The sequence below is a fragment of the Dromiciops gliroides genome, chromosome 2 (genome assembly GCF_019393635.1).
Source record: "Dromiciops gliroides isolate mDroGli1 chromosome 2, mDroGli1.pri, whole genome shotgun sequence".
Classification (NCBI taxonomy): Eukaryota; Metazoa; Chordata; class Mammalia; order Microbiotheria; family Microbiotheriidae; genus Dromiciops; species Dromiciops gliroides.
Window position 1 is genome coordinate 195,064,144 of NC_057862.1, and position 20,324 is coordinate 195,084,467.

The following is a 20,324-nucleotide window of genomic DNA, read 5'->3' on the forward strand; positions in this document are numbered from 1 at the left end:
TCCTCCAGCCCCAGGCTACCCAAGAACCCATCCTAGACAGCCAGGGAGTGAGTGGGAAGATCATCATGACCTGCCTTCCCATCTCCCCCAGTCTGGGTTGGCTGTATCAGAACCCACCCTGATAATCAGGGTGGAAGAATGCCACCCTTGGGGGTGCCCAACCCCCTACCCTAGCTACTCACTGCAGGTTCTTTGACTGCTCACAGGGTTTGCATGAGATGGAGGTCAACAACTCCATCCCCTTACTTGAGATGGAGGACCTTGTCACCTGCCTGCTGTGCCCCTCAGATCCCCCAGGTCTTACTGATTACCTTACCCCCATGTCATGAAATTCTCCAGCACTGTTATCTAAAACACATCAATAATTTAAGGATCTCTAGGCCTTACCATGCACCTCACAACTGTGCCCTTGGAACTTTCAGGCCATTCTATCTGCCCTTCGGCTAAAATTTCACATGCTCTCTCTCTCAATTAGAATATGAGCTTGTCAAGAGCAAGGACTGTCTGGCTTTCCCTATTTCTATCCCTAGGATCTATCACAATGCTTGGCACATAGTAGGCACCTAAATATTTTTTCATTCATTAATTCATAATAATTTAATACAATTTAATTTTCATAAATACCTCTAAATACTTTTTTTGGGGGGTGGGGCAATGAGGGTTAAGTGACTTGCCCAGGGTTACACAGCTAGTTAAGTATTAAGTGTCTGAGGCTGGATTTGAACTCAGGTCCTCCTGAATCCAGGGCCGGTGCTTTATCCATTGTGCCACCTGGCTGCCCCCTAAATACTTTAATTCTTTTTCATTCATTAATTATTGATATGTAATTTTTTGCTACCTGAATTTTAATACGCTATACAAATTATTTTTGGTATAAGTATGTTGGTGTGCACATCTTTTAGTCCTGGGGAGTTCAGAAGAGCAAAGTGTGAGGCTGCTAGATAAGGAAATATACCTGTGAGTCACACAGCTAATGAGTGTTTGCAGTGGGATTAGAGCATTTGGGCCTAAAACCCACTTCAAGCATTAACTAGACGTGTGACCCTGGGCAAGTCACTTGACCCCTCTGTGCCTCAGTTTCCTCATCTGTAAATTGAGAGAAATGGACTCAGTAGCCCCTAAAGTCCCTTCAGGGACAAAGGCAATGCTCTTTGAGCATCTCTGTGAGACTCTTCCCCTCCGTCAGTAGAGACACACATCCCTTCCCTTTATTAGTGAAGACATATATCCCTTTAGCTTATTACCCAGCTTACGGGTTTTAGCGTTAGTTTTTCCTGCCCTACATAGACTTGGCTCTAGAGCTAATGACAGAATAAAAGAGAGATACAGAAACTGGGAGAGACAGAGCAACCAATACATAGGTAGAGAGGTGGGAAGACAACCAAGATACAGGGAGAGAGATCCATCAAGAGCGCGCACATCTGTTAGCGCTCAGTGAGCAACTCTGGCTGCCCAAGTTCATCTCCAAAAGGCCAGACAACATGTGATTAATTACAGAGGTTTCCTCTGGGCAGAGCCCTCCAAGCCTGGCTTCTCATCTCTCTCTCAAAGACGCCTAATGGAATTAAATGTGACCCCATTGCAGTTCCACGCAGTGACTTACGCTGCTGCAGTCAATAAAACCTACACTGGGAAGGAAACAAGATTATGGGTCAGGGAAGAGTGGGCAGTCTGCTGAGCTGCTTCCGATTAGTACCTGTCGCACTCCCTCACACATTACTGCCCTTTTCACTTCCGCCAAATTACACATCTCTGCCAGAGTGGAGGAGGGTTGCCTTGAAATTTGTGATTTAGATCGATTGCTTTAAACGTTCCCAAATTCATGTGGTATCTTCCAAATTATGCAGATGACAGCAGGGTCAGGAGGAATTTTCAGAATGAGATTTTGTCTTTTTCGGGGGGGGGGGTATCTGATACTGAAAGAACTCATGGGTTATAGGCCTAGAAGGGAGCACATGGGCTGTCTTTAATGACCATCACAAATGGGTGTGTGAGTGTGTGTGTGTGTGTGTGTGTGTGTGTGTGTGTGTGTGTGTGTGTGTGTGTGTGTACTGGTGGAAAGGGGTGGTATAACAGGACAGAAACAAGAAGGGCCCTTGCTATTCACCCTTGAAATGAGTAGCCTAACAGTATCATCAACATTGAGTGTTGATGATACTGTTATGGACTATATTCTTCTCACCAATGCAATGGTACAGAAGGGTTCCAGGGAACTCATGATAGAAGAGGATCTCCAAATCCAAGGAAAAAAAAAAGAACTGTGGAGTATAGATGCTGAATGAGCCATACTATTTCTTTTGTTTTTGGTGCTGTTGCTTTTTCTATTTTGAGGTTTTTCATCATTGCTCTGATTTTTCTCTTATAACATGACTAATGGGGCGGCTAGGTGGCGCAGTGGATAGAGCACCAGCCCTGGAGTCAGGAGTACCTGAGTTCAAATCCGGCCTCAGACACATAACACTTACTAGCTGTGTGACCCTGGGCAAGTCACTTAACCCCAATTGCCTCACTTAAAAAAAAAAAAACAACAACAATAACATGACTAATGTAGAAATAGGATTAATGTTATTATATGTATATATATATATATATATATAAAACCTATATCAGATTACCTGCTGTCTAGGGGAGGAGGGAGGGAGGGGAGGGAGAGAAAAATCTGAAATTGGAAAGCTTGTATAAACAAAAGTTGAGAACTATCTTTACATGTAACAGGAAAAAAATAAAATACTTTATTAATTTAAAAAAGAAAAAGAAATGAGTAGCCTCATCATAGGCCAAGGGAGAGCTTTACCTTGCACGGGTGAGGATCAACTCCATAGGTCTCCAAAGTCTGGGCTTTTCTCAAAAAATTTAACTCTGATGTTGCTGGTGTCTGACCACTGGAATAAAGAAAAACAAACAAACAAGAAACTCTAGTTATAAAGATTTATTGTTTCCTGAGGTAGATTCACTTTTTTTTTTTTTGTGGGGCAATGGGGTTTAAGTGACTTGCCCAGGGTCACACAGCTAGTAAGTGTCAAGTATCTGAGGCCGGATTTGAACTCAGGTCCTCCTGAATCCAGGGCCGGCGCTTTAACCACTGCACCACCTAACTGCCCCTAGAGTCACTGTTAAAAGAAATGCTTAGGGGAAGTCATGTGTTTCATTTCTTCTTCGAAAGATCAGTAAGGACTTTTCTCTATGGGAGTTAGGCCATTTCAGAAGTAAAACTGAACAGCCCAGGCATCCCACTGCTGTTAACCAGGGCCTTAACCTACCCACCAAAGAGAAGCACAAGTGTGTTTGGTTAAGAGATGGCCTTCTAAACAAAAGATAATCAGTAAAAATCTATTTTTACAAAAGATCTCCTTCAATGTTGTGTCTTCTTAGACCCCAAATAGGTTCTGATGTAGCCTAACCCATGTCTGTTCTGACTTACCGGCTTACTAGCTGTGGGACTTCACCTTAACTTCTATAGGCCTCAGGGTAAAATGAGGGGGCTGGAGTGAATGGCCTCTAAAGTTCCCTCAAGTTCTAAGATTATGGGCCTCTTTTTTAGATGTCTATGAAAAGGTCCCCGTGGGACAGTTAGGTGGTGCAGTGGATAGAGCACTGGCCCTGGAGTCAGGAGTACCTGAGTTCAAATCTGGCCTCAGACACTTAACGCTTACTAGCTGTGTGACCCTGGGCAAGTCACTTAACCCCAATTGCCTCACTTAAAAAAAAAAAAAGGTGCCTGAAAACAATCACTAGTATACAATCCATAAGGATGGCTTTCTTTTTAACTGGAGTGTTGATGTCAAAAACCCTGGTGATCTTGAGTATAGTCCATACTAGAAGACATCCTTCCCTAGGGAGGTCAGAATCCCTAGAATGACACTCATGGCATCAACCAACTCTGGCAGTGGGAACACAGACATAATCATACAAATACAAGTAACGATTTTTTTTGTTTTTTTTTTTATCCAATTTTGAGCTCAATGCCTGGCAAATGTTGTTGTTGAGTTGTTTCAGCTATATCCGACTCTCCATGACCCCATTTGGGATTTTCTTGGCAAAGATACTGGAGTGGTTTGCCATTTCCCTGTCCAGCTCATTTTACAGATAAGGAAACATAGGCAAACAGGGTAAAGTGACTTGCCCAGGATCACTCAGCTAGGAAGTGTCTGAGGCCAGATTTGAACTCAGGTCTTTCTGACTCCAGGTCTGGTGTTCTATCCACTGAGCCACCTGCCTGGCAAATAGTGGTGCATAGCAAAGCTTATGTCTATATATTTTTAAAAAATTATCATTTATTTTTATTTTTAAAATTTGAGTTCCAAATTATTTCCCTTCCTCCCCCCACCACTGAGAAGGCAAGCAATATGGTATCAATTATACATGTAAAATCATGCAAAACATATTTCTATATTAGCCATATTGCAAAAAAAGCCCCAAGAAAAATAAAAGTGAGAAAATTATTCTTCAATTTGCAATCAGATTTCATCAGTTCTCTCTCTGGAGGTGGATAACATTTTTTTAATCATTGAGTCATTTGGAATTGTCTTGGATCATTGTATTGATCAGAGTAGCTAAATATTTTATAGTTGCTCATCATTACAATATTGCTATTACTGTGTATAGTAATCTCCTGGTTCTCCTTCCTTCATTTTGCATCAGTTCATATAGGTCTTCCCATGTTTTTCTGAAACCATTCCCCTTACCATTTCTTTTTTTTTTTTTTTTTTGGGTGAGGCAATTGGGGTTAAGTGATTTGCCCAGGGTCACACAGCTAGTAAGTGTCAAGTGTCTGAGGCCGGATTTGAACTCAGGTCCTCCTGACTCCAGGGCTGGTGCTCTATTCACTGCACCACCTACCTGCCCCCTCACCATTTCTTATAACACAATAATACTGCATCCCATTCATGTCTCATCTTGTTCAACCATTTCCCAATCAATGGGCATCCTCTCAATTTCCAATTCTTTGTGGCCACAAAAAAGAGCTACTATATTTATTTTTATACATATAGGTCCTTTTCCTTTTTCTTTGATGTCTTTGGGATATAGACCTAGTAGTGGTATTGCTGAGTCAAAGGTTAGGTGCCTAATAAATCTTATTGATTGACTGATAACGTAACAGAACATATCAGGAAACTGAATTTTTAATAAGAATAAGATCCTTGCACCACAGGCAATTCAAATGGCTGGTGGGTAGGTCAGAAAGCAGCTCATTCGTAAGTTTCTCATTTACCTCAAATAACAGCAGATCAATAGATAAACTTTGAAATATGTCCAGATTTTGGTAGAATTCTCTTTTGAGTAGATCAGAGACCATATTCTCTTCTTTAGTCAATCAGTCAACAAACAGATTGAGCGCCTATTATGTGTGACTCACTGTACCATAGGGACTACAGAGGGGAGGCAATGAAGCAGACAAGGACAGGTACCGTGTAACTTTTGACTTCATCCCTTCAGTGCCTGGCACATAGTAGACCTTTGACAAATGCTTAGTGACTGAGTGATGTAAGGATCTACCAAAGACAAGATGGTCCATGTATGATGGGTGCCAAATCATGTCTCCACTCTGGTCCTCTCCCCTTTCCCTTTCCCCACTCAACTGTCTGGTTGTTTTTTTGTTTTTGTTGTCATTGTTTGTTTTTATTTTTTGCGGGGCAATGAGGGTTAAGTGACTTGCCCAGGGTCACACAGCTAGTAAGTGTCAAGTGTCTGAGGCTGGATTTGAACTCAGGTCCTCCTGAATCCAAGGCCAGTGCTTTATCCACTGCACCACCTAGTTGCCCCCTCTACTCAACTGTCAAATAGATCTTCCTATAGTGACTATATCACTTCCCTATTCAATAAACTCCAGTGGCACCTTATTACCTGCAGAATCAAAGACAAAATCTGCTTGGCATTTGAAGCCTTTCATAACTTGTTTCCTTCCTACCATTCAATTCTTATTCCTTAACTGCATTCTACATACTATGCCGTCCAGTGATCCTAGGCTTCCTCTGTTCCTAAAATAAGACACTCCATTTCTGGACACTGGCCATCCCCCATGTCTGGAACTCTCTCCCTCCTCATCTCTGTCTCCCTTCACGTCTCAGCTAAAATGTTACTTCCTACAAGTTTTTCCTGATTCCCCTTAATGCTAGTGACTTCACTTTGCTGATTCTCTCCAATTCTTCCCTTATGTATCTGATTGCAAGCTGTTTCCCTCATTAGACTATGAGCTCTTTGAGGGCAAGGACTGTCTTTTGTCTTTCTTTGCATCTCTTAGTGCTCTGCACATAGTAGGTGCTTAATAATGTATGTCGAATGACTGGCCGAAATGCACGGTTACATAAAAAACATTAACAGGACTTTAGAGGAAGGAGCTATCACAACTTTCTAATATTCCTCACAATATTAAGTACCATGATACTCACACTGTAGGTGTTCAGTTGAAGTTGCTGAACAATACACCATTGTTTGTTGAACTAAGCTGTTGAGTTATGTTACTTTGAAAAATGAGACTGGGCACCAGAGGGTGCTGGTACACTAGATACTGTTTATCTGGACTCTCCTTTTGTGGTAGATTTTCATAGGGATAGAAAATTTGGCTGATTAGGACTGAGGCCTTTCTGACAAGCCCACTGCCTGTCATCTGGCTGCTACTACTGACTCTGAAGGATGGTGACTGCCAACCTTCCTCCCTACCCCCAGTCCTGCTCTAATCAGTACCAGTAGCAGGGAATTCCCCAACAATGGGCTTCATTTACTGTGTCAGTACAGAAGTTACCTCAGTGACTATACCATCTAAAAATATATATGACTGGTTACCCAGGGTCCTGCTTGATTCTCATGTATTTCAATGCTTGTACTTAATATACTTTTGTTGAACTGAATTTATTTTCTTCCTACATCCAAGTCAAGTTAAGAACTGTCTAAGAGCCTACTCTAAGCTCTGACCTTTAACACAAGGTCTCATTTATGCCCCAGAAAATGAAGGAAGTTATTGTATAGAGGCTGATGAGCAGTAATAAGAAGGTGCCATTCAGGAAATATGGCTTTAGGTCTTGTTGCACATAGAAGGGTCTAAGGAAAAGAGTAAGTGTCCTTTTTGAGAGAGATGTCTGTAGGCTTCAGAACTGAACTTTAAATCACTGAGTGGAGATTTTTATTTTGAGGTGGATCTAATCTTAGGATAGTCATCAACACTCCCTCTCCCTTTTTTCTTCATAAATGGTTTTTTTTTTTTTTTTAGTGAGGCAATTCGGGTTAAGTGACTTGCCCAAGGTCACACAGCTAGTAAGTGTGTGTGTTAAGTGTCTGAGGCCGGATTTGAATTCAGGTACTCCTGACTCCAGGGCCGGTGCTCTATCCACTGCGCCACCTAGCTGCCCCCATAAATGGTTAAAGAGAAGATCTATAGTTCTAGCTCTGGATTCCTAAGGAACTGAGTAGACTCTGACTATGGGGGAAGTTGGCAGTGTGATACAATGGAAAAATGATTTGTACTCCTAGGACCTAAGTTTCAATCCATGCTCTGCTACTTATTTCCTGTGTGACCTTGGACAAGTCTATGTGACCTTGGGCAAAGTCATTTAACCTTTATGGGCTTTAGTTTCCTATCTGTCAAATAAAAGGGAGAACTAGGTGGCCTCTACCAGCTCTACAGAAGAGTGGACTGCTGGGAAGAGGAAGTCTTTGAAATGAGAGCATCCTCTAGGAGACTCAAACACACCTGTCAATTAGCTCTAGCCCTGAGCCCTCACATCTGATTAGGCAGAAGCCAGCTGTCACAAACTATTAATAAAGTGAAGCAGGGTACGAGTTTGCTCATAACTGTCCTCTCTCCTTTTAAACTCCTCTCCTCTTTTCATCTTATACATCCCCCCACCCCTTTCTTCCTTTCTCTATCCTCTCTTTTCCTTCTGTCTTTCCTTCTGTGTCTCCCTTTCTCTTAGCTAAGAAAATATTCACAGGTCAGTCTCTCTCCACCATGCTTTCCCCAAAGAAACTTTTCCCCAAAGAAATCCTAGACAAAACCTGAACACAACCTCTTTCTCAGACCCCAAATTCAAACAAATTTTAAATTTTGTTCTTGGGAAAGTACTTACTAAATGTATGGTGTATTAAAGAGCTTTGGTGTTGGAATCAGAGTACCTGGGTTCGTCTCAGTTCTGCCACTGTGCTACCTGTGTTACCCTGGGCAGCTGACTCAATGTCTATGGGTTTCAGTTGCCTCATCTGCAAAATAAGGGTGTAGGACTAGAGCTATGAAGTACCTGTCAACTCTAAGCCTTTGAATCTATGGAAAGTTTCAAGACATGTCACAAAGAGAAGAAGGTTGTTAACCAGTGCTTTATATCTCTGGGCAGCCTGGAGGAGAACAAGTTACTCCAAGGCAATACAATGAGCTGTGGCTGGCTCAGTCGCTGTTTCTTGGGCCATGACCACATATGCTACACACCTGAGTTCAGTCTTGTGGATCTCGGCAATTTTCCTTTCCAGCTTCTCTGAGTGTTTAGGGAAAAATTGGAACTTGGAGCTGTAGCCCTCTGGATGCTTCCCGGGGTCATAATCCCCAATCTCGGCTTCAAAAACAAACAGAATGGAGACATAAGGGGGAAGGAGAAGGGAGAGACAAGAGAATCATCAATCTGAAATGGAAGAGAAAGTAGCAAAGGAACTAAATGTCAAGCAAGCAGGACAAAACACTGATAACGAAAGCACAAATGAGATTAATAAACAACAATGGTTCCCAAACACAGCTCAGGGTCTGACAGGGAAAGGAAGAAGGGAGAACCAAAGGCGCTGGCCTGCCACCTTTCATTCTCAGTGTGGAATTATCATGCTCAGATCTGCAGAGACAAGACTCAATCTTGAGATCCAAAGCAGTATAATAAGTTAGTGAATGAGCTAAAACTCAACCTCAGGACTCAAGGGTTGGTCTAAGTAAAATAAAATTAAATGAACCCTTGTTGAGCACCTACTGTGTGCAAGGCAGAGCTCAGTAGATTGTGTGAATGTTCAATGAGAAAGTAATAACAGTGAATTAGAAAACTCCAAGTCCAAATTCTGAGTTCTCCACTGATTTAACTGTGTTGGGGCTTTCTCTTCCAATAAATGGAAGAGCTGGAGAGAATCCAATTTTATTATCACTAAGATTAGTCTGATCTGATTGTCTGTGGATCCTTTTGGGGGTGGGGATGGGCAATGACACTTCCTGCAAAATTCTTTTGGATAATATTACCCTCTGTCCAACACCCCCTCCATGAATTACTGTTGGCTGGAAGTGAGGCTGAGTTTGCCAGACAACCTCTTTCCTAAATACTCTGGAGGCAGGAAGCAGTAATGGATGCTGAGAAAAGAAGGTGGTGGATATTTTTTAGCTGTATTAGTATTGTTTCCTCTCTTGACAGGCTAGAACTTTGGGTCCAATATAATAAGATTAAATTTAATAAGGATAAATGGAAAAATCTGACACTTGGGTTCAAGAAAGGAACTTCCTAAATAGAAGATGGGGAGGCGTGGCTGGAAAGCAGTTCCTTATGGAAAAAGGCCCAGGGAGTCTTAGTAGGCTCACTATGAGGAAACAGTATGATGTGAAAGTTAATGCAAACTTAGGCTATGTTAAGAGAGGTATAATGTCCAGAAATAAGGTGATAATCCTCTGTCCCCATCAGACCACATGCTGGGTATTGTGTTCAGTTCTTAGCACCATATTTTGGGGAGGACATTGATAAGCTTGAGAGAAGGCAGAGGAGGGAAACCAGGATGGTTGAATGGGCTTGAATTCATGCCATATGAAGATAAGTAGAATAAGCAAGTGATGTTTCTATTTGAAGACATTAAGACTTGGGGGTGGAGTGGGGGGAAAATGACAACTGTCTTTAATTATGCAAAGGGCTATCATTAAAATTGTTCTTCTCAGCCCCTAAGGATAGGAATAGGAGCAATGTGAGGAACTTACAGAGGCAAATTTATTTGATGTTGAGAAAAACAACTAAAGACTTAGCCAAGCACTGGCCCTGGAGTCAGGAGGACTTGCCTGAGTTCAAATCTGGCCTCAGACATTTACTAGTTGTGTGAACTTGGGCAAGTCCCTTCACCCTGATTGCCTCAAAAAAAGTTAACCAAAAGCAAAGCAGGCTTCCTTGGGTGGTAGTAGGCTCCCCCTTACTTGAGTGATGACTTGTCAGGTGTGTTGTAGAGAACCTCCTTTTTTAGATATAGGTTGGATTAGATGTTCTTCTAAGGTCCTTTCCAACCATGAAATTCTCTGATTCTGATGGCAATTTGTTTCCAGGCTCCTGTTGTTTGGGAGGTTAAGAACTTAGAATGATACCAGAAATTAGGAGGAAAAAGCAAAACCTCTTCTTGCCTCCAAATAGAACCCCAATTTCTGGGTTTAGTACTTTGTTGCTTCGCTGTATATTCATGTATGGTCAAATTGTGGCCATTTACCCAAAGAGATTCCTCTTCAGGATAATTCTTTTAGGGCTGACTCTTCCATGTGAACATGAACTACTGGGTTCATTGTTGATGCTTAATTTTAAAATGCTAAAAGTAGAAAGCATCAATATTGGACATGAGTGACTTTTCTTAGAAGAGAAACATTTAAATGTGAACATAAGTGCCAATATAAATAAAACATTTTAAAATAACATCTAGGCCAGGGTAGGTTCTCTGTCCTCAAAATTTAAGACACGGCTTTGGGTGCGCACGGGGAATATGAGCAAGCAGCCTAGCCTGCCTGATGATGACATCATGGTGTAAGGAATTTCCCTAGGGGTTTCTGAACAGAGGCCCAATTAGCCCTCAGTATTTCCTAGGAAGTCAAGACCACTGGACAGAATTGCCCTTTCTGTCTGATCTCTACCTCTCTGGTTGCATGCCAGGGAGGCCACAGTCTCTTGTGAGTGAAGTCATCCAGAAGAGTCTCAGGAGGCAGTTTCTAAGAGCCTAAATTTTCTAATTTATCCATTAATTAAAAATCCAGTTTTTCTGGTGAAAACTTTAGTGATAAGGCTCTAGTGGTGAGTGTAGAGATTCTGGAGGACTCGTTTAGGTCCAGGAACTGAGAGAAGTCTGATCAGTTCTATTTTGCTTAGTGTGACCTGGATCTTGGGAACTTTGGGTCAGGCAGAAGAAAGGAAAAGCTTGTATCCAACTTATTCTTATTCTCCTCAAGAAAAGTCAGTTTTGGAAATCCCTTTGCGCATCCCTAATACTGACTTTCAGATTATTAAAGAAGCTGAAAATATTTTCAACTGAGAGCACTCAGCAAAAGGCAACAGGTCTCTTAAATGAGTGCTGGATTCAGTGTTACTCTAAATTTCAGAGGATGGGGCTGGACAGCAGGAGAGAGTGGTTCAGGTTAATTCTCTGGTGCTTTAATAACTTCATTCTACCAGGATGGTACAGCACAAAGAAAGGATGCTGGATCTGGAGTGAGAAGACTTGGGGTTGAATTCCAGCTCTACTACTTATTAGCTGTGTGACTTGAACAAATCACAACCTCTCAGCATCTCAGTTCTTTCATTTACAAAACAGGGGAGGAGGACTAGATGGCTTTTCCAGTCCCTTCCACCTCTAAATCTATGATACTATGATCTAAAGGCAGGGGGCCAAGTTCCTAAAAGAGAGTGGAAAAAGTTAATAAGAGCCATGGAAGTAGGGTTTTTGGTCAAGTTTCCATTACACTATCCAATGCTTTCTGAGATGGGCTCTGTAATGGATCCCTGTGAAAATGCCTAGCCCAGGACTGTTTGGGGTTAGACTCCATTTGTATTCATGAAGCAATGATCTGTTGTAACTGAAATAATATAATCAGTACTTAGCATGAAAAGCAAATTTATCCTGTCAAAAAGCATTACCTTGAAGTATATAGGCTGCTAGCAAAGCAGCATCTGATGTCTTACAGAGGAGGCGACCATGGTAGAGATCTCTTTTGATCTGTAGGAAGACTAAATACCTGGAGAGGAAATGAAGAATGAGCTAGAAAGGATTTCTTTGATTGTTTTAAAGACATAAAATGTATAATTCAAGACAACCAAATTCTCTGTCAGAATACTTTCACTTCACTTAAGAGAAAACTTTTAAAACATCTCACTCCCACCTGCCCCCCCCCCAAATACATCTCCCATCTCCATGGAGTCTGGTTCACATACTTGGCCCTGATCTGAGCTATGGATCAATTTATTTGTTTGTTTTTAGTGAGGCAATTGGGGTTAAGTGACTTGCCCAGGGTCACACAGCTAGTAAGTGTTAAGTGTCTGAGGCCGGATTTGAACTCAGGTACTCCTGACTGCAGGTCTGGTGCTTTATCCACTGTACCACCTAGCTTCCCTGTTATGGATCAGTTTAAAACAACCTGTCAGTCCCTCTCTGTAGCAGAGTACTCAGAAAAGATATTGCTTTTCCAGTGTATGGCAGCTAATTCCCCACTTGCTCTGAAGGAAGGGGATCTCAGCCAATCCAGCGCGGAAAAAGGAAAACTGCCCTTGGAGAGGTTGTAGTTTCCAGGCTCTCTTTCATTCCAAGCTGTAAATTATGTTGCTTATGAAGAATTAGAAAGGTGAGAGCAGGGATGAGCCATCTGCAAAAGAATTTCAGACCTGATTGACCACCAGTCCCTTAAAAACCACGAATAAGCTTTATGCATCAGGAACATGCCTCTGTCCACATGGAGATGCTCAAAGGGTTTGCATAAAGCTCCGCAGGAGGGAGAGCCAAAGGAAACCTGACAGTTAACCAGAAGCACATAGGTAGCACCAGTTCAACTACAGAGAAGAGACATTACACCTCAGGGGGAAGCCACCATGTCGGGTATAATGGATTTCCAGGCATAGAAGCTGTCAATGGGTACTGTCAGTTGCAGGAGAAAGTGGTTCACTGGAAAGGAGGTTGGATGTAGAGTTGGAAGACTTTGGTTTGAATCCAAGCTCTGCCATTCTCATACCTATATTATGGAAACAACCCACTGCCTCAGTGGATAGAACACTGGGAAGACCTGAGTTCAAATCCAGCCTTGGACACATGCTAACTGTGTGATCCTGGGCAAGTCACTTAACCTCTGATTGCCTGACAAAATGGACCCACTGGAGAAGGAAATGACAAACCACTCCAGTCTCTTTGCTAAGAAAACCCTAAATGCAGTCACAAAGGGTCAAATGTGACTGAAATGACTGAACAACAATAACAACGTGATGTTGGGCAGGTTATTTAGCCATCTTACCTCAGTCCCCTCATCTATAAAATGAGGGGATTGGACTAGAGGACTTCTAAGGTCCCTTCCAATTCTAGATCTATGATCCTATTTAAAATTTCACAGGCCCACTGGGAAGAAACCCAAGCAATGGACATGGAAAGATAGCCATTTAAAATGGGCTCATCAAAACCTTTGCTGACTGCAGCTGTGGGGATATGTACCCCTCCCCCCCCACTCTTCTAATGAACACAAAGCCACCCTCCTGGGTCTTGAATCTTAGGCTTTGATGTCAGGACACGTGAAAGGTCAGGAGGTTCCCCTGGGAGAGGAACGGGAGTCTGGTAAAAATTCCTTCGATGTCATCAACTTGAATTGAGAAGAAACGGCGCTGACATTTTGCACAATTCCAATGACGACATCTTGAGGAACAAAGAATCCAATCCTTAACTTCACATTTAGCTCTGGTGATTGTAGCTCATGATTTTAGTGCAACCTGTTCATCCACAGGAAAATGCCCAGGAGGAAGAGTTCCTTAGTTATTGATTTTACTGTAGAAAACAAGGTAAGGGCTTGAAACCCTGGATCCTTCAGATTTCAAGAAATTAGTGAAGGGAAGTGAAAGGAATACATGGCTATGCTGTGGACAATTTCACAGACTTGCTGGACTCTTCAAATAGAGCTATTCAAGCTCCAGACCTTTTCTAAGGTGTTTTCTTTGCGTTTGAAAGACTCTGCCCTCGGGGCAGCTAGGTGGCACAGTAGATAAAGCACCGGCCCTGGATTCAGGAGTACCTGAGTTCAAATCCAGCCTCAGACACTTGACACTTACTAGCTGTGTGACCCTGGGCAAGTCACTTAACCCCCATTGCCCCACAAAAAAAAAAAGAAAGACTCTGCCCTTTACCCTCCATCTTCTTGGTGTTATTTATTCACCTTCCAGCCTTTATTAAAGTACAAATGGAGCATAGCACCTTCTCACATAGAAGATCATAGATTGAGAGCTGGTAGACCTTTCAGAAGTTATTTAGTCCAATGCCTTCATCATACAGATGAGGAAACTGAGACTTGTTCAAGGTCATATAAGAAGCAAGCATCAGAAGCAGAATTTGAATCCCAATCTTCTGACTCTGTAGCCAAACACCTTCCCCTCCACTGTATCCCATCTCTCTCTCTCTCTCTCCTTTTTTTTCGTGGGAAAATGAGGATTAAGTGACTTGCTCAAGGTCACACAGCCAGTAAGTCTCAAGTATATGAGGCCTGATTTGAACTCAGGTCCTCCTGAATCCAAGGCCAGTGCTTTATCCACTGTGCCACCTAGCTGCCCCCACTGTATCCCATCTCAACAAATGTTTGTTAAGTTCTGACTATTTACAAGACCCTGTGCTCAATAGAGATGTTAGCTGATAACTATATAGTGCTTTAAGGTTTAAAAAACATTTCCCAGAAAGGGGCAGGATTTGGACCCAGAGTTGGACTCCAAATTCAGCCCTCTTTCCACTGTACTACACTTCCTCCACCAACACAGCTCACCAAACAATGCTTGTCTCGACTTAGCTACTCATCATGAAATATCACATTGTTTGTGGGAGAAGAGGATGTTTTTGCTGCTATTGCTGCTCCTTGCACACCTTCACCTCTGTAGGGTCCTCTGTTACCCCTCAAATGAAGCAAGATTTGTGTTCTGGATATAAACTGTCACAGGGGAAAAGGTGGGGGTCCTCTGCAAAGAATTACACTCTTGCATACAGTCCAATTAGAATTGAAATGCTCTTTTTTTTTTTTGGCACTAGAGAAAGTGGCTGAGGGGTAAGTCAAAGACTTTACCCTTGGGGAGGAGATGAATTAGAAACATCCTCCTCCCAGAACAGAAGGAAAGCAAAAGCTTTTATAGAAGATAGATGGGGTGCCCACCTGAAAGTGGAAAGTTCCTTTTGGGGGTGGGGTGGAGAAAGCTTGGATGCTTGTCATATTCCTGAGAATCAGGGGGATTTTTTTTTTTTTTGTAATAATGGTCCTGACCTCTGGGGTTATCCCTGTCTCCTAGGTAGTAGCCACACCTAAGTGACTTCCCTGATAAATAATTTTATCTCCCCTTACTTTATAGGTATGTCTGTCCTGATATCTAGTTGGTCAGTCTAAACTTTAATAGTCTCTTGATTCCTCCATAAGTCTGTCCTGTTATCTGGTCGTCTTTGGTTTTGCTTCTCACTGGAGAAACTTCTTCTGATTTTATCTTAATGTCCTAATGTATCCTAATATCCTAATTTAGCCCTGTGTCATAAAACTCTTTCTTCCTCTTGTTTCATTCTTCCTGGGACTAGATAACCCTTCATCTTTCCTTCATGACTCTATTTCTCCATGCCCATACAGGACAGTAACAACTTGGGCAGGGGTGGGGGGCAGGGAGAAGGGGGAGATCATTGTTGTTCTGTGGTTTCAGTGACGTCTGACTCTTCATGACCCCATTTAGGATTTTCTTGGCTAAGACACTGAAGTAGTTTGCCATTTCCTTCTCCATGGCTTCCAATCAGGAATCTAATCCCAGTCTCCCACATGACAGACAGGGATACTCACTCCTATATGGGGGTAGGGGGAAACAGCAATTATTAAACACCTACTATGTATCAGATACTGGTATAAGTACTTTACAAATATTACCTTATTTTATCCTCACAATGACCCTGGGAAGTAGGTTCTATTATTATTCCCATTTTATAGATGAGGAAACTGAGGTAGGAAGAGGGTAAGTGACTTACCTATAGTTACAGTGTTTGAGGCTGGATTTGAACTTAGGTCTTCCTGCCTGCAAGTCTAGCATTATATTCATTGCACCATCTGACCCATGAGAGACTCCAAAACTAATGTGCTAGGGTAACAGCTGCTTTCTAGACCTCCAGGGACTGGTAAGGCCAGTGTAGTCAATGTGGTCAAGGTCCCCATTCCCAGGCAATAACATCAGTGGTCCCCTAATATTCCTTGTAACTCATAACTTTCTTGTACTACCTAGAAGAGATACTGGCATGCTATCTCCTGTCACCCTAGGGTCCCCCTTTCCTCCAAAAGAGAGTCCAGTTGACCCCATAGAAAGGCTGGAAAGGAAAAAAGGAGATAAATCTGGAGATGTGGTCCCTAAATACTGGCTCAGCCCTGCCAACATTTCTTCAAACTACCCAAACCAGTAATGGTAAATCAATTCTGGGGCTGAATCATAGAAACTTAGAATGCTTGAGCTGGAAAAGACCTCAAGAGATTATCCAGACCAACTCCTCCATTTTATAGATGAGGAAACTGAGGTCCAGTGACTTTAAGTGACTTATCCAAGGTCACATAGCTAGTCAGTGGCAGAGGTGGAATGGATAGAACCCTTATCTCCTTCCCCTGGAAACTGAAACCCAGAAAAGTCTAAAAGACTTTCTTGGAACAGCTAGGTGGTACAGTGGATTAAGCACCAGCCCTGGATTCAGGAGGACCTGAGTTCAAATCCGGCCTCAGACACTTGACACTTACTAGCTGTGTGACCCTGGGCAAGTCACTTAACCCTCATTGCCCTGCAAAAAAAAAACAAAACCAAAACCACACAACCAAACAAAAGACTTTCCTAAGGTCACCAGGCTAGCTGGTGGCAGAATCAAGACTAGAACCCAGGACTTTAGACTCCCAGACCTTTAGCCAACATTCTTATTCACATAGGGGGAAAAAAACCCCAAACAACTCATGAGCCAGGTATTATCAAAGAGAAGCCTTTACATGGTCAAAGATAGAATTTAGCACTAATAGCTTTTGTTTTTAGAGTACTGCATGTTTAACAGAATACTTTCCCCATAACAAGACTATGAGGTAAATAGTCTACATATTATCCCCATCTTCCTTATTTCTCACTAGGCTTTGGGTCTTTGACTTTTCCACTGTATCTTTGGGTACCTTCCCCTCTCCCCCACTTTTTAGCTTCCTTTTGTATGTTGTCTTCCCTTTTAGATTGTAAGCTCCTTGAGGGCAGGAACTGTTTTTTTTTTTAATATTTGGGTCCCCAGCATATAATACATTGCCTGGTGTATAGCAGGTACTTAATACATGCTTATTGATGAATTGATTAATTTTACAGATGAGCAAACAAAAGCTCAAAGAGGTGATCTTCATAAAGAAACTAAAGGTCAGAGAACCCAGACAAGTAGCACTCCTTATGAAACATGTTCTGATTTTGCCTGTTTTTTTTTGGTTTTAGACAGTTTTCAGATAATTTCCAGTTTTTGTTCTAAAGATAATTTAGCTCCAAACCTATAGGAGTATGAATCAAGCCCTACATAGTCCTAGCTCAGGCTGACTACGAGGCCAGAAAACCAGGGAAGGGAAAACTGTATTTTTGGATGCAAGATAATTTTCCAAAGTAGTTAGATGCTGATGCATCGCTTTTGCCTAGCAGTTGCTTCTTTTATTAATTAAAAAAAATTTAATTCAATAAGCATTTATTAAATGCTTACTATGTTCCAGACTTTGTGCTAGGTGCTGGCAACACAAAAACATTTACAAAACAGTCATTACCTTCAAGGAGTTTAGGTTCTATTGAGGAGATACAAGATACACAAATAAAAGTAAATACAAAGAATATACAAAGTGAATATTTTTGTCTAGTAGTTCTAACAACTGAGGGGGCACAGAGCCAGAAAGGCCTGGTAGGTGGTACAGCAGATAGAGCACTAGACATTGAGTCAGGAAGGTGTGAGTTCAAATCTGGCCTCAGGGGCAGCTAGGGCAACTCTATTTATTACTTTAAAAATGAAAAAAGAGATTAATCAGGGCTTGGCAACTAAATTTATCACCTGGGAAGAATCCAAGTAATAAAATGAAAAGCAGCTCTCCACTTCCCCACTTTATCCCTTCTCTGCTGGGTCTGTTAGGTAATGATGGAGGTAGGGGGCGGGAATTCAACACTAACATCCCCAGAGGAGATCACACTGACAGCTATATCGGTTCAACAGCCAAGCCTTGGGGTGGCAGAGATGTTGAGTAAAGCTGGTACCCACTTTTCTTCCTACCAGCAGTAACTTAAAAGGAGAAGAAAGAACTTTTTAGCCCTAAGGCCTGGGCCAATAGACAAGAGAAGGAAGATAACAAGAATTAAAACAAGACCACAGGGGCAGCTAGGTGGTGAAGTGGATAAAGCAGTGGCCCTGGAGTTCAGATCCAGCCTTAGACACTTGACACTTAACTAGCTGTGTGACCCTGGGGCAAGTCACTTAACCCTCACTCCTCCACCAAAAAAAACAAAACAAAAAACCAGACCACATCTCTCACTAGATTCTGTCTCCCTCCTCTCTCAAGTCTCTCTCCTCTCCAATTCCTAATGGACCCAGTTGCCAAAGGGATATTCCCAAAGTACAGCTCTGACCCAGTCATTCCCTTGAAGCTTCAGATGCCTCTAGGAGCAAATACAAATTGCTCTGGTTTGTATTTAAAGCCCTTAATTATCTGGCTTCTGCCAACTTTTCCAAACTCATGATATATTATTGTCCTTCACACACACACACAGATACAGACAGACACAGACACAGACACACCAGATCAGCCAACTTGTTCATACAACATCCTAAACTATCCTCCCTGTGCCTTGGTACAGCCTGGCCCCTGTGTCTGGAATGCATTCCCTCCCTCCCCTCTGCCCCTTTGAATACCCAGATTTCTTAAAAGCTCAGCCCAAGTGTTATCTCCTGCATTATAATAACACTTAACATTTATGTACTGTTTTAAGATTTACAAAGTCCTATATACATATACTCTGGGCAGCAAGGTGGTGCAGTAGATAGAGTGACATGCCTAGAGTCAGGAAGACTCATCTTCCTGAGTTCAAATCTGGCCTCAGGCACTTACTAGCTGTGTGATCCTGGGCAAGTCACTTAACCCTCTTTGCCTCAGTTTCCTCATCTGTAAAATGAGCTGGAGAAGGAAGTGGCCAACCACTCCCATATCTTTGTCAAGAAAACCCCAAATAGGGTCATGAAGAGTCAGACGCGGCTGAAAAATGGTTAAGCAACACGCATATATTAGTCAGTCAACTAGCAATCATTGAGTACCTGTTATGTGTCAGCTACTGGGTACACAAAAAAGGCCAACTACACCAATCCCCCCCCCCCTCCTGCCTTTAGCAACTCACTGTCTAACTCACAACAACTATGTGTAAACCAGCTACATTTACCTGGCACTTGAAGGAACACCTGTAAGCCAGGAGGTAAAGAGGAGAGACAGAGTTCCAGGCAGGAGGGACAGCCAGTGAAAACTCTTTAAGAGTTGGGAGATGGCATTAGAGGAACAGCAAAGAGGCCAGTGTCAGTGGATCACAAAACAGGGATATAAGGTGTAAGAAGGCTGTGAAAGTAGGAAGGGGACAGGTCATGAATGTTACCTTATTGGATCCTCACAATGACATTGTAAATGTGGTGCTAAAATCAACCCCATTTTGCAAAAAAGGAAATGGAGACTGAGATGAGGCTGACTTCTTACCCAGGGTTTCATAGCTAATAAGTGTCTGAGAAAGGATTTGAACTCACCTGACTCCAAGTCCTTGGTTCTCTCCACTATGTCACCAAGCTGCCTATTATATATCAGTTAGCTGTCTTTTTTTTTTTTGGCGGGGCAATGAGGGTTAAGTGACTTGCCCAGGGTCACACAGCTAGTAAGTGTTAAGTGGCTGAGGCTGGATTTGAACTCAGGTCCTCCTGAATCCAGGGCCAGAGCTTTATCCACTGTGCCACCTCACTACCCCCAATTAGTCAATATTTATTGAGCTCTTTATTAAAGGCCCAGCCCAAGTTCAATTATCCTTCTGGGGATGACCCTAGCATAGAGATCTCTCCTACATTTGAATTCCAAAACACTTACTGTCCACACCACCCATTTAAGGTGGAGCAAGGGTTGTCTGCCTTACGTTGGCAGCCGTATTTGTATGTGGATGTTCCTTCCACTAAATTCTAAACTCCTTAAGGGCAGGAACTATATGTTACGTCTCTTTCCATTCATTCCCTCAGCAGAATGGCTTTTGCAGAGTGGGGCCCTCCCCTCTCAATTTATGTTGGTTCATGCATGACATGGGTGTTTCCCAGTAAAGCTAAAAACAAATATTAATAAATCCACAAAGTTCTATCTTCCAATAGAATGTCTCCATTGTAAGAAA

At 42.3% G+C, this 20,324-nt stretch overlaps 1 protein-coding gene across 6 annotated transcripts in view; it reads right to left on the reverse strand.

Annotated features, from left to right (window-relative positions):
- Positions 1–20,324, reverse strand: part of FRMD5 (FERM domain containing 5) — a 382,316-nt gene that overhangs the window by 41,059 nt on the left and 320,933 nt on the right. For all 6 annotated transcript variants that reach the window (XM_043988498.1, XM_043988496.1, XM_043988500.1 and 3 more), the window contains exons 5-7: positions 11,826–11,923; positions 8,417–8,540; positions 2,795–2,882 (exon numbers count right to left, since the gene is read on the reverse strand). In XM_043988498.1, the coding sequence (XP_043844433.1) occupies positions 2,795–2,882; positions 8,417–8,540; positions 11,826–11,923 (310 nt within the window). The remainder of the gene's footprint in view (positions 1–2,794; positions 2,883–8,416; positions 8,541–11,825; positions 11,924–20,324) is intronic.